This window comes from Parasteatoda tepidariorum, chromosome 2, assembly GCF_043381705.1.
Source record: "Parasteatoda tepidariorum isolate YZ-2023 chromosome 2, CAS_Ptep_4.0, whole genome shotgun sequence".
NCBI classification, from domain to species: domain Eukaryota; kingdom Metazoa; phylum Arthropoda; class Arachnida; order Araneae; family Theridiidae; genus Parasteatoda; species Parasteatoda tepidariorum.
This window is the reverse complement of record NC_092205.1, coordinates 15,200,050-15,215,652: the sequence shown is the minus strand read 5'-3', so window position 1 is coordinate 15,215,652 and position 15,603 is coordinate 15,200,050. Positions and strand designations below refer to the sequence as shown.

Sequence of the window (15,603 nt, the reverse complement as noted above, 5' to 3'; positions counted from 1 at the left end):
ATATGCAACCAAAGTAAAAAAAAAGTTCCCGAGTTTCATAGCGGCGGGATATCTTTTATAGAACGTACTGAAAGAAGCACCTGAATTTGTTTTAAAATCACGAATTGTTTTTGATATCAATTTTTATTATTTTTTGTGTAGTTTACTAGGGGGCTAAGCCCCCTGTTCGCTGCCGCTCACCAACCCCGATGATTGCTTCGCAATAATTGTCTTTTCTTGGTTAAAAAAGTTTTTCTACCAAAGTTAAAATTATTCACTTAACACTAAATATACTAAAATGAATTCTGTTTGCTTACTCTTGTGCCACTGTTTCCCACGTCCAAATATTACTATTATAAACATTTAGATCTCTTGGTGAACAGAAGTGATTTTTCGAAGAAATCATTTTTTAAAAGGGAAAAATATACTTGAGGGTGCCACTAGGCGAAATTGGCGACTTATGTTTGGCGCTATTCCTGTTTGCGCGGAATACCGTGGTAACAGGAATAGCGGCCAAAACATAATGATATTTCAATAAAACATTGGAAAATTTCAACAGAACATCGGATATAGCTTGCAATGAACCCACTATAAGCAAAATTAATAAACCCAATTAAAAGGATTTTGAATGGAAGCAAAAATTAATGGAGTAGGCGCAGAAAGAAAAGGAAAAAAAAAAAAAACTTACTTCATCATTAAGCTTGAATATTCTCAGATTTAGGTGCACAGAAATATCTAATAACAGTTAGATACTGTCTAAATTTATCATGAATAGAGTCTGTGTACCTCCATCGCCACATAAATTCGACAAAATAGGAGTCGAAAATGGCGTCTGTAATACCGGACTAGCGGTGATATTTTTTTCTTAAATCCCTTTTTATGACTGCCCATATGCCTTCGATCTTATAGACCAGATTCAAAAGTAACCTTACCAGCCGGTATCCAACGTAGAACTAACGGACCTCTGAAATTACAACCGTTGAACATTTAAAAATAACGCTAAAATCTAAACCAATCAGAATCACGATTGGGTTTCAACATCGCCCAGCTAGGTGATCAACCGTGATCACAACTTGGCGAGAATCAAGGGATACCCTCAAATATAGTCTACCCTTTTAAAATAACATTCATATTCTCATAACATTATATACTTCAAACAAATTTGATGAGTTCACAACCATAATTTAATACTTTCGCAAATAATAGCAGTACTGGAAAATAACTTTAAGTTAGGGATACAAAAATATTTAAAGGAAAACAATACCTTTACGACTTCTGTTAATTTTATGCTGATGACAAGCAAAACAATATTGAAATGAATGAGGAAAAACTGGATCCACTCAGCTTTAGATGGTAAGTTTAGTTGTAACATTCTAGCAAGCAGCATTATTAAAAATTATTACCTTTTCACACACATGCGTTCTCAATTTTAATTGACTGTTTTGTGCGTTACTAACCGCAAGTGTTCTGTGATTGACTATTAGTCATCATTTCACTATATTATATAAAGAAATATGAATTATGCTGAAAAAACTGTATTCGATACAGAAATAAACATTACTATTCCATAATAAATAAGCAAAGTTTCTTTTAAAAAGAGTGACAATCTAAGAAGGGTTCAATTTAAACTCAGACAGTAATTCTTATACGAGGAGAAATAACGGAGAAGTCGACATTTTCCCCTAAGGATATCAACTTTCCTTCCATTCCAAGGAAGGGAAACAAGAACGATTAAATGCTTTAGCAGCTCTTCCTTTTCCTTGATGAAGACGCGCCCAGGTGTCGATTTCTCTCAATCTCATCCCAACGCATCTTCTTCTTTCACACTGAGAAATAGCATCTTCGGTTAATTAAGTTTCAGTAATCGAGACTTCAAGCACCGCCATATTTTGACTGAAAACATTAATTCTTCTAGCCCACACTCTTGGATAACTTCAATTAATTTGCTCTGTCTTTTATTTCGGTACTCTTTTAGTGAGTTAAAATCTCTCAAACATGATGTATGCAGGGTTTATGCTTTATAAAAAAAGTTTTATTTGTTTAGTCTTTGAGAACTACACCATAAAAAATTCATTATTAAATTAGGGTTACAAATACTCACGCTCAGGGTACCTGTTCTTTTTATCGATAAGTTTTAAACGTAAAATTTTAAACAGTAATATTTGCAGTAATATTTATTTGATTGGATTTATTCAGAAAATATTACTGTGAAAATATTTGCAGTTATATTTATTTAATTACATTTATTCAGCAAATATTAGTGTAAAAATGTTTGCTATTTATTTGTTTAATAACCTTGTTTATTTATGTAATGAAATACATAAATGCTATAATAAATATTATCAAATAAATAAACAAATGTTTATTTACTTAATAACATTTATTCAGCAAATAGTCCACAAACATTTTCACAGTAATATTTATTTAATAACATTTATTCAGCTAATGATCCGTAAACAAAAATTACGGTATATTTTTTGTTCCGTAAAAGTTTTGGGTAAATATGGATTTTATTGTGAAAAGTACTGGATCATTGAACGCCGGTACTTTTTGAATCTGCCTGAACACTTTGCTTTTAAATCACGATGTCACGAAAACATAAAACTCAGAGTATTTTGTTTGCTACTGATTTATTAGAATGTGGTTTATTTATTATGTATTAAATTTATGTTTATTTTTATATTTTAAAAGTTTTAGAGAATTTTATAGTGACTCAGTTGCTGTAATAGGGATGCGAGATCTGAAACTGTAACTAGTTATTGCCTTCTTACGGTAAACTTATTTAAAACTGCTTATCCCCTAAATACGATGATCCATCTTCGCATTATAAAGTTGAAATACCTTCTTTTTGTCTTAAACTCTAAGCCATGCTTCTCTTTTTTCACCATATAAAGTTTCGTTGACTACACTAGTTTTTATTGAAAATATAAGCTCAACAAACAAAAATTTAGCCTGCGGGATTCGGTGTTATCGATTATGTCAACCTTCATCTACCAAGAGGTACCTCAAGATAATATAGAGTTAACATGTCTTATTTACTAGTGCATTGGTATTTAATAATTATAGTGGTAGTTATGCCACATTACTTCCAAACAAGAATTTTATCAGTGATAGAGTTCGATGAAAGGATACCGCAAGTTGATTCATTGTAGTTTTTGCGAAAGACCGGGAGAGCTGTATTAAGTTCACCGGATTTTGAGTGCTGGCAGTAAGAGGTTTATTAAGTTCACCGGGTTTTGAGTGTTAGTCGTGAGAGCTGTATTAAGTTCACGGTTGTGGGCGTGGTCGCTCTCGTGTTGCTATTAGCAGTCGAGTGTGTGCAGGATCCCGTTGTGTGTAATTGAGACTGAGAAGCAACAGCGTGAGGAGGACAATGACGCAGTCATAAATAACAAGTCAAACTGTGCAATGCTTATAAAAGTAGACGTCATATCACGTCCGGGTCATCAATGTGGAGTTTGGTGTTATCGATGATGTCAACCTTCCTCAATCAAAGGGTACCTCAAATTGGAATTGAGTTAACATGTCTTATGTACTAGTGAATTGGTATTTAATAATTATTGTGGCAGTTACGCCACAAGCCTCCAGGAAAAAATAATCTAAACTGGAGACATCTGCTCTTGTTCAAGGCTGACAGCAAAGGATTTTGAGCAGGCAGGCAGCTCCCATAGTCTATACAGTGTAATGTGAGGAGCACAGTTCAGCTGTTTGCAGTTGCACATTCATTGAGATTCCCCGCTATATAGCGTGCTGTTGTTCTTTTGTTAGACTGGACAACTCTGGCTAGTCTCCTTTTAGGTCGAGCATTCAGTAGCCTGTGACGACCACAAGCCTGACACGGATTCCGATACTTCGAGCTCCTACTGTCATCCAGTTTTAAACTCAGCTAAGTCAGGTTTTTTGCCCATATCTCTTCGCGTAACACCGTGCAATTGATGGGTTCACTTACCCCGCATTCTCTTTTTGTAGCTATTTTGCCCACTAGCGGCAACAATGTGACACAATAGCTCATTTTGCATAAAACTGCCAGATAGTCATAATAATTTGGCTGCTCTGTGTATACCATATTTATCAAAGACGAAAGCTTCTAAGGAGACAAATGGGTGCACACGTTTCTCATGTTATGTTCAACATTGAAGCGAGTTCAGTTTAAAGGGTCTAAATTGTTTTTTTTCTTCTAACAAAATGCTCCATTTTTTTCCACAAAAAATGCATGTTAAGACCTGCTTTAGTTTGAGCAATTAACTCCAAGTATAGGTTAAAATTTTCAAAGTTACAGTAAAAATACTGCAACCCCTTCACTGAAAACAAAATTATTTCGTTAAAAATATATTTATTCAAAATTTTATCTTTAAATTTCTTTTTTAATTTACATTTTTCATCTAATGCACAAAACTACTTGCCTTTTAATAAACCTGTGCAGTTAAAATTTTGTAATTGGTTTAAGTGCAGCATTTTGCATAAATTCATCCTAGTACTTTTTGGAGTCAAGATAAATTTTTTCAAATAAAAATCTAAAGAATTAAGTTTGTTTTTAAATTAAAAAAATATTTTTTATTTATTCAATTTTTTAAGCTAGTATGACTTTAAAAAGATCATATTTGACTACCGATTGAAAATTCGTTTTAAGTCATTAACATGATTTTTATGCAGCTTTATCATCCATGAAAGATGTTATATAATTTAAAAAAAAATGATTAAAGCTCCTTGCATTGTTTTGCAAAAGTGTTTGCATGTTGAACTCCTGTAAAAAATGCATAATCCAAAGTTCAGTTTCAGGAAGTCGGAAAAGTTGCACATTAATGCTTCCTCGATGAAATCCACACTAACTAGACTGCAGTATTTACAAGACAACATATTATTCATCTAGAATGTGAAAATAAATATCTTGGTTCATGTTATGGATGTTTTCAGTGAAAGGACTCGATCCGTAATTCAATCCTTTATTAAAGGAAGCATTTCAGTATTCCTTTAAGGCATCTTTTTCAAATCAATTTCCACTTTGCGTTACAAAAAGAAAGAAAAAATATTCAAACCCCCTTAAAAATTTATATATAACATTTTATTCTTAGCCTCATAACTGGCCCTCTAGAAAATCAAAATGCCCTCTAAGAGCAGCGATGGCTCAGGGGATAGAGCGTTCGCCTTCCAATGAGGTGAACCGGGTTCGAATCCCAGTCGATACGAATTCCGCATCCGACCACAGTGCTGACGTGAAATATCTTTAGTGGTAGACGGATCATGTGTTAGAGTCCCCTTGCCGTCAGGCTAACCGCGGGATGTTCTCGTGGTCTTCCTCTCCATGCAACGCAAATGCGGGTTAGTTCCATCAAAAAGTCCTCCACGAAAGCAAATTTCTCCCATTACTTGATCCAGGAGTTCCTTTGTCTTCTGGATTGGATTCCGTTGTATTCAAGAACCCATAAAATTGGGTCGGATGTTCAACGACGGTTATAAAAAAATAAAAATATAATGACCCCCTAGAGATCTTCAGCGCCCCTGTTAGGAACCTGTGCTCTAAGTTGACTAATTTTTTGTCTGACGGTCTCGAGATATTTTAGATTTCTCACTCTTTTTTACGTTCTGTAGATGTATCATGCTTCGGAATGTCTTCTTATTTGGAACACATTGTCATAAAAAATGAAACGTGTTGCACGTTTTACATTATTTAATCTACTATGCTTGTGAACATCCATTAATTGGGGATGTCGAATTGATATTTTCTCCTTTTCAATGCATCGTTTTACTTACTTATAATTCCTGAAAATATTTCACTATTTTAAGGAAATACTAACTTTTTCATAAATATTTATTCATCAGAGATAACGCAGGTTTATATACTTTGATCACGCTATTATAATTTATCAATTGAGGTAGAATTCGTAAATGGAATATTTCATTTAAAATGTATCGCGCCTATTATTGAGCTTCCGAAACAAGGACGAGAGACCCTATAAAACGTACACTGTTCAATAAATGCCTATACTTGTCAGGCTTTTGCCCCATTATGTTCCAAATTGAAAATCGTTTTGAAACTTTCAAAACCAATTTCGCGAGCTATTGAAATCTGTTATAATGCTCCACTAGAAATGCTAGCACTGAATGCAATTTGTATCGTAAAACTACTTTTCAGTTGTTGCCTTTCAACAATATTATTCGAATTTATATTTTATGTGGCGTTTCAAGAAACAAACATTGGTTTATTATATAATAAATTTTATAATATTTTATAATAGTGCTCTTTTGTATTTTTTATGTGTAACTAGTTTTTTTAAAAACAATATAAAATAGTAATAAAGTAAAAAATATTTATACTATAATTGTGTTATAAATTTAGCACTATATAATGAAGAATAAAGTTAAATTGAATAAGTTTCTTGCAAGTATTACTATAATTTTAGTTCAATAATCAGGTTGCATTTTATTTGTAAATTATTAAACACTCGCTCGCAGTAAACCTTTTTTGTAAATTCAAATATTCAATGCAAAATAAAAAATTTTTTTTTAATCACCTGAGTGATAGTGGATATTTGAATAGGGTCTCTGACCAATTGGCAGCAATATTTTTGTTACATATGTAGCAATAATGACAATTCGAAAATCTTGTCAATGCAATATAAATAATCCTTTGTAGCCGGATATTTGAAAATGGTCACTTACAAATTAGTAACCATAAATTTTGAATTTATGTTATAAATTCAAAATTCATGTAGATATAAAGACGATTGAAAACTTTCGATCGTATAATAAAAAAACATCATATTTATGACATGGGTCGATGCGAGAATATTTAGAGTTGGTCATTTAGCATCTAAGAACACTGAATTTTGGAAAACTTTTTATTATGTGCCGCCATAGGGACAAACGCCCGACTTAGATTCTTTCTGTTATCGGTAAATGACAGTACAATAAGAGGCGTTTATAACTTCCTCATGATGATACGAATACATTGATTTACACTAATACCCTAATTTACACTAATCTGAGCTGGTATGATGTCAGAGGTGGACTGCAAAATGTCCGGTTTGATTTTTTTTTATTTAGGATATTGGGTGAATAAAAAATCAAATGATAACCCATGTGTGCATTCTCTTAGGACAGATAATTGCTACAAACTACTGTTTTTTTTGTATCGCTCTACTAACTACACTACCTTTAACTCCTTAACGATCTGTTAATTTTCAAGAAAACGGTCATAAAAGTGTCTATTTTGCCAAATACACGCATTTGATTAGTGCTGACATCTAGTGTAAAATAAGCTAACTATCTACAATTACCTTAAAAATGTCCTGATACTGCCATTTGGTGTGTAAAATGAGAAATAAAATGTTTTCTGGGCAAAAGAAATGAATTATTTTATTCTTATTGGAGCGTTACTACTGAACACTCCAGTCCGGACATTTCACGGGAGCGAGAAAAAGAGGGCGAAACCTCACTCCGTCATTTTCACAGGAGCGAGAAGGAAGGGGTTAAAAAGTAGCGCACTACTCTACAAACGACGGAAAAAGGTAACAACTACATTAGTTAGCGCGCTACATCCGACCACTGATCAGAAGTTATTGAGGGTTATTCGTTTATTTTTCTGCCCACTGTACAATAAAACAGTTTAGGATCTTTCAAAGAATACTTTTCAGTTTAGATGTGACGTTTCATCATCAAAAAACGATTGAAGTACAGGGTTTGGCGAAACAAATGAGCAAGGGAGAGAGCTTTAGAGTAAATATGAATGGTGTTTATGGAAGGATATTATGAATTTAAAATTCTCAGTAATTCCAAAACTCGCAAAAATATATTTAAAAAATATTTAAAAATTATCGATTTAAAACTCTTGATATTTTAACATCATTGAATCACTTTAAAGTATGTAATTCTGCACATGTATTTTGTTTACACATCTAAATTAAAAGATAGCAAAAATGTGAAAATCAAAATATGTACGAATAAATAACATAATTTTTTTTTATTAAAGGACGTAATGAGTGCGTAAACTAAAATTATCGACATCTTTAAAAATGTGAAGTTTTTCTAAAAACTTTAATTGGAAGTTGATTAAAAATGCCAAAAAAAAAAGATATATATATTTCTCAAAATCAATGTTTAAAAGTTTACGAAAATCGAAAATTTTCTATAAATTATGTATTATTACTATAAATTATGTAATATTATTGATATTTCTTTGCTGACTTATTTGATTATTATTTTTAATTGTGCATGTATTTTAAAATTTATTTAATTTTAAGACTCAATATGTATTTATAAAATTGGTGCGCACTGTACAAATAAAATAATTTTTTAAAAGTTGGATTGGGAAAAACTATTAATGGATTAAACGAATCATCTAAAAAAACTGAAGTAAAAGGATAATAAAAAAATCATTTGCTTCATTAAAGTGGAGAAGAGTTTATTTGTTTCAAGGACTCAAACACACCGCTCATTTTCAAAACAACAGCGCATAAATGTTCTACTTGTTTTTTTCCCTACAGTATATAAATGATGAACACAGTATAGTTTGTCTATGTAAATAACTCCCCTAGCCATTCGTTTGGAGTAGTGGCAGTGACTATGGTTACGAGGTTTAACTATTACAAATAGTTGTGTTGGATCATAATTTAAGGCAGGTTTTGGCTTGGGCCGGCGAGAGAAAGGGAATCAGGGGAGAAAGAAATGCCCTCTTCGAAATGCGCTATTTCTTTTATCCATAGTAGCAGACGACTTTAGATTTCGTGGAGAGGGAAGTACTTTCTGTAGACAAACTATACAAGTTGGAATCTGTTCTGCTTTCCTCATTCATGTGTTTTTTAGAGTGACCGCAGTGCTTGATTGCTTGAAGCAAATAAACTTTTCTCCAATTTAATTATGAAACGAATGAAGTAACATTAATTGAAGAGTATTTTTTTTCATGTGATATCGACACATACCAACTGATTACATAACGTCTTAAATTTTTTTTTACAGGCTCTGCTGGGGCTGAGAAGAAACTTCTGGGGCGCACCCTCACCCAACCCCAAGGCACAGAGCAATATAAAGTAAGTTCAAAAAAAGTTTTTTTCTCTGACTATTTAAGGTTTATTTTTGAAAACTAAAATTTATAATTAAATTCTTATTTTTGAAAACTAAAATTTATAATTAAATTCTTAAGTGAAAAAAGGCGAATATACACGTTTTAAAGCAGATGCCTTACTGATTTTAAATTTAAAAATCCCAGAAACAAAGAATTTTAACAGAAGGAAGTTAACTTCTACTGTGAAAGCTATAAAAATTTTATGCAAAGATTTTGTGTCTTTGTGCTAATCTGTGATATTCTAGTGCTCGAAACACTCGTTTTTCAATAGAATACATGGTTTGTACCTTCTAATACGGCACGATCCTTCGAATCACGGCTTTTCATGTTTTAACGCTAGAATCAATCACTGTAGTCATTGCTTGTTTGTAGCGCCATCTGTTAATAATATTTGTAACTAAAGTCTTGAAATATCAGTATAAAATTTTTGCAGATTTCACAATAAATATACCATTTGATGATATCTCCATCACCCTTTTTTTCTATGATTTCTAATTTTGAAATCAATAAGTCATCCGCTGGACATTCTGTNATTGACTGGCGTTTGCTTTGGTGCCTTTAATTTCTTGTGGTGCCTCTCATTTTTAAAGGCACATTAGTTATGTGCCTCTAACGCGAGAAAATAAAGGGTACATTTAGCTTGTGCCTTTTATTTAAGAGGTGCAGTTTTTAGAGTGTAGTGCTCGAAACACTCGTTTTTCAATAGAACACATGGTTTGTACCTTCTAATACGGCACGATCCTTCGAATCACGGCTTTTCATGTTTTAACGCTAGAATCAATCACTGTAGTCATTGCTTGTTTGTAGCGCCATCTGTTAATAATATTTGTAACTAAAGTCTTGAAATATCAGTATAAAATTTTTGCAGATTTCACAATAAATATACCATTTGATGATATCTCCATCACCCTTTTTTTCTATGATTTTTAATTTTGAAATCAATAAGTCATCCGCTGGACATTCTGTAACAGTTTATAAATTTTTTGTATTAAAAAAAGTTTTGAGGGAAAAAAGTGCTTACCATATTCATAATAAGTTTTAGAACAATAACTGTATAAAAGACAGGAATAAAAACGTGATATTTTGAGGTTGATTAAAAAAAATAAACATAATGAAATTTACAAATTAATAAAATTCTTGGGAATAAAATTTATGAGACTTGTGAAAGAATATAGTTTAAATAAGTTTAAAGGCGAAAGGTAAATTTGATTGTTTTAAAAATACATTTTCAATTTTTATAAATTAAAAATTTTGAGACTAATTCAAGAAATATATTAAAGTTTAAATCAACAAAAAGATTATTTCAATGCATTCCGTCATAATTTTTTTTCATTTCGAATTACTGGTCATTTGTTGTAGAATGCTCATATGTATGAAAGAATTTGAAGTAATTAAAATAAATTTTTTTTTAAAATTGTTATTTTTTGTAAACTATTAAAATGATTTATTTAAAATTTTAGATTGTAGGATTTAAAATTGTGCAGTTAGCAGGTTGTAAAAAATTTATGCATTGTAATTAAGAAAATGTTTGATTATTATGATTGAATCTATGATGAAATTGATATCTATGATAAAGACTAGAATCTAAGGGGAAATTTGTTAATGAAAAATCAATAAACATTGATTAAAACTAATTTTTTTATGAAACTGCTTTTGGGGGAGCATTTCTTAATTTTTTTTAGTTAAAATCTCATGATTTGTACAGTCCCAAATCTTTGACCGTTTTCCTGAGAAAAATTATTGGGGCTATTTATTTTTCATATTACGGCTACCCTCATACATTGAGAATAAAAAATCCTAATCCGTTGAAAAAAATTATATTTATTCAGAGAAAGTTTGTTCTTTAGGTTTGATCTTGCGCCTTAACACGACATAGGACTTTAAATGTTTTTAGAAATTATCAAGAGATTGGTTTGAAATTTTCAGTATAAGTTTAAACAATTGTTAAAAACAAATTTACAAATTTTCAAAAAGTATTTTAAAATTTAAAAAAAAATAAGCGCAATTTTCAAAAACAAGCAAAAACGTACTTGAGTATACATCTAGCTGCAGGCAAGAAAATTTAAACAAAGGGGTGTGGTCAAAACAAAAATCATGATAATTTTCTCAATTGTGTTCCGATTCAAAAAGTTTTTGTTTTAAAATGTTTAGTTAAATGGCTAGATATCAAAAATATAAAAAGTGGAAAATCGATTGTTTTGGCGAATTTTCCTTCATTTGAAAGTCCCTTGTCAACATAATCAATATTCTGTATGGATGGTCGCTTTCAATATAAAAGTAAGCAACAACCATCTTGAGCTCTTGACCTGCTCCACTTCCTGTTCGAAAGTATACAGCTGCTTACTACAGCTTATTCGGCGAGGTAATATTTTCAAACGGATAATTTTGTTTTTAATAAAAGAATTAAATTATATAATTTCTGAGCTCAAATCTACAGTATTTCATAAGATATTGATGATATGGAGTAATTCTGGTGAGATTGAAGGGAAAATTTGTTTTAGTTATTTATAGATGTATTCTTAAAAAAAAGGTGACAAGGTTGCTAGATTTAGTAATAACTCGCTTTCTAGCCAGTCCTAATTCAACCTCTTTTTACTTGCTTATTACCGTTTCTTCTTGTTGAAAGCCATGCCACCGTCATACGTTAGTGTTAGCATATTGTTCGAGCTGCGAGATTCATTTTAAAAATTATTATTTAGGTTTAANCGTGCGGGGCATTCGCTGCATACCCGCCAGGAACGGCACTGTATATACTCGAATTTCTTTTAGTAATTTCAGAAAATTATGAACACCCCCCTTGAAAAAATTCTGCGTACGCCAGTGGCGTCGTCGTGAAATGACAGGTCTTTAAACGATTCTTATAACGTTTCTTCCTTTTTAACATATATAACAAATCAGTAACAAATACACGTACAAGTCAAGTACACGTACAAATACACGTCAGTTAAGAAATCAGTTAACAAATGCACAAGAAATACTACTCAAGAGACTCTCAAAGTCAGTCAAAGTCATCAAGAGAGTCTCAAAGAGAGTCTCATGTTGCGAGCCAAATCGCTTCAAAACATACCAGAAACAGTAATCCGGAAAAAGAAGCAGTCAAGAGCTTGCAGCGCTCCCTTGTGTAAAAAACACCATCCATAGGTTAGTTAATAAATTTAAGTCGTGTCTCTTCATAAGCTTCAATTCAAATTTAAGACGTGAAAACTTGATTGATCATTTGATTAAAAATTATTAAGCGTGATTCGTTTTTTACTGGCTGACTGCGTAGGCAAAAAAAAATAGCTATCTTTTCTCCTTAGTTTGTCATACTTCATCAGATAATTCTCTTCCGTTATTGAAATAATGTAAAAAAGTTAGTTACAAATTTTATGTTAATCTTACACAGCTCAAAAAAAACATCTGCAATTACTGAAGAGTATTGAATTATTGGAAAAAATAATTACAAATACTAAATCCTATCTTTAAAATTCAATTCGAATAAGAAGTTTCATCAATATATTAGAAAATGGATTTATGCTTCCGAAACGACCAAGAAAGACTGTTACTACCCAAACGTTTTTCTTTAATCTCATACTGTGCCACAACGAGACGACAAAAATTAATTATTTAAGAAAAACTAGCCATTGATCTGAGATATCGGTTAAATAGAAATCTATGACAAGACTTTATCAACTGATTCAATAATTATGTCAGGTTTTTATTCCTTTGCTTTTTTAGCATATTAAATCACTTGAGCCGAGATGGCTCAGGGGATAGCATTCGCCTTCCAATGAGGTGAACTGCATTCGAATGCCAAAGATGGCTGGTCGATACGAATTCCGCATCCGGCTCGCACCGACCACAGTGCTCACGTAAAATAGTCTCAGTGGTTTACGGAACATGGGTTAGAATCCCCTAGCCATCAGGCTAACCATGGGAGGTTTTCATGGTTTTCCTTTCCATGTAACACAAATGCAGGTTAGTTCCTTCAAAAAGTCCTCCATTCAGGCAAACTTTCTCCTAATTCTTGATGCAGTAGTTCCCTTGTCTTCTGGATTGGGTTCAAAATTACAAGGCTATAGAGTTGAGCATTAATAGTCGTAAATCCAAGAAAGATAGGGTCGGCTGCTTAACGACGGTTAAATATATTAAATCACTTGTATTTTCAACGATGTAAATTAATATAATCGAGCCATAATTTTTTTCTTCACTAGTATTAAAAAGTAAATTATTTCTTGTATGATTACAGAAGTGAATGTAAAGCGATATAATTTTTTTAAAAAAAAAATTGAATATTTAAAAGTAAGTAAGATAGTTTATACTAAAAGTGTTCGCCAGTTTTTTGTCTAATCCCTAACGTGGTGAAGTGGAAGCACATTTCTCCAAGTTTAATTATTTTAGACGCATCACTAGTGTTTTGTTTATCTTTTGAAAAGAAGTTGATCAAAAAAATAAATAAATAAAAAACTCTATCAACCGAGTTTTTAAGTCATGTTTTTTAATGCACTGTTTTCAGCACGTTAAATCACCAGCAGTTTAAATAGAAAAGTCGCTTGATCGAAAAATCGCTTTTTCTTTGCGCTGTTATTTACAAAAAAAGAAAACTCTTCTTTAAAAAGATTACGTAAGTAAATGTTGTGCAAATTTTTTAACTCCAAATATTTGCCGAAAGAGTAAAATATTTACATTACGTTTCGCATTAGTTTTTAGCACCTCCCAATGAACAGATTTGTTTCTTTTCTTCTGCTGGTTTCATAAAGTTTAATGTAATACACTTGTTACTAAGAAGCAAAGTTTCCATGGAGATTTCGATTGTGTTTATTCAATCCAAAATCGAAATGTGTTACGTTGAGATATGCTACATAACAATAAATGGAAGAGACACTTTCAGTTTCGAAACTCTTTTAAATTTCTCATGAAATACTTAGAGAGTTAATTTGTAACTTTAGTTAATTAGTTCAAGCGATTTTTCGTACTTAGTTTCAGAAGTTTCAGGAACAGACAATAAATTAGGAAAGAAAATAAGTATTTTTGTACACAATATGCCTGAAAATAAATAGATTAATAGGCTTTTAACTTATACAGATTTCTTTTGCTGCTATTTTCAATAACTGCATAAAATTTCATAAACCAAGTTTAAATATTAATGGAGATATGAACCCTTTTATAAAAACTTAATTTTTTTGCCTTGCGTTTTTTTTTCCTATAACTATAAAAATACTTATTAAAATTTTAAAAAAAATTGGATTAATTTAAAATTAAATACAAAATTATTGCTTAAAAATTTGAGGAAAAGTTGCTTAAAACTGCGTAAGATATGAGTGATTCTTTTATACTGTGCATGCGCGGAAAAATTTAAATTCTTAATTTTTCTTAATTTTTTCTTATCTTTTTAAAAAATTTCAAAATGATAAAGGGTTTTCCACAAATTTTATTTTGTACTCTTAAGCAAGATTTATTAGAAATGACACTGGCATTGGGGAGGATCACCCCCGTAAAAAAATGTTTTCTTTTCTTGTACCATCACAGTTTGATGCCCGGAGAATTATTGTAAGGTCTTATCATTTGTTATTAATACTCGTATTTGTCTTCTGCTACAAAATAATATTTGTGAAAAACCTCTTATCATTTTGAGCTCTTTTTATGAAGTGTGAAAACTATTTAGAAAATTTGCTTGAAACTATTTAAATTCATTCAAATCAGATTGTTTTTATTAGTTGCAAAATACGATTTACTACAAAATTATGAAAAAAGTTTTTAAAAATTTTTTAGCTCATGCCCAGCATAAAAGAATTGTTTTAAATAGTCATATCTTGCGCAGTTTTTTTTAAATTAAAATTTTAAAACAATAATTTCGTTATTTAATTTTAATTGCTCCAAAAATTTTGTTTAATTTTATTGAATATTTTTAAAGTTATTGTAAAAAACGTAAGAAAATTTTTTTATCTAAAAATGTCATATTTCCATAATTATTTAAGTTAGGCTGATGAAATGTTATGCAGTTTCTACGAATTACAACTAAAGTAATCGGTACAAATTACAAGTTTATCGCTTAATTTTCTGTCATAGGGCTTGCAAAAATATTTGTTTTTTTCGTAATTTATTGTCAATCCCTGAAACCTCTGAAAGCTTTAAACTTCATTGCTAAGTATGAAAACTCGCATGAACTAATCACCACTAAAGTTACAAAATAATCCTCTAAGTCAGTGTTTCCCAAAGTGTGGTACGCGCACCCCTAGGGGTACGGGAACAGTTTAATGGGGGTACGCTTTCTTATGAGAAATATCTTGCAACAAAAGAAAATTTCAAAAAATTTTATTCAAAAACAAAGCAAGTCGTGAAAATTTGCGGTTACGCATTTTTCTGTTGGCTATTTTTTGCAGAGTTAACAGTTAATAATTAGTGGTGTCAACAGCCAGTTGTGATTTTTAACTTTTGTGGAAATTTTTATAGTAAAAAATGCATTCATTTTTTATTAGTGGTACACAACGTTGCAAAAAATTTAGAAAGGGTACACAAAAGTCATAAGTTTGGGAAACACTGCTCTAAGTACTTCTTGAGAAATTTAAAAAAAATGTTAAAAA

The 15,603-nt window shown here is 31.2% G+C and overlaps 1 protein-coding gene across 5 annotated transcripts in view; it reads left to right on the top strand.

The window, feature by feature from the left end:
• Window positions 1-15,603, top strand: part of LOC107441582 (oxidation resistance protein 1) — a 156,152-nt gene that overhangs the window by 53,680 nt on the left and 86,869 nt on the right. For all 5 annotated transcript variants that reach the window (XM_016054904.3, XM_043051248.2, XM_043051269.2 and 2 more), the window contains one exon: window positions 8,935-9,005. In XM_016054904.3, coding sequence (XP_015910390.2) covers window positions 8,935-9,005 — 71 coding nt within the window. The remainder of the gene's footprint in view (window positions 1-8,934; window positions 9,006-15,603) is intronic.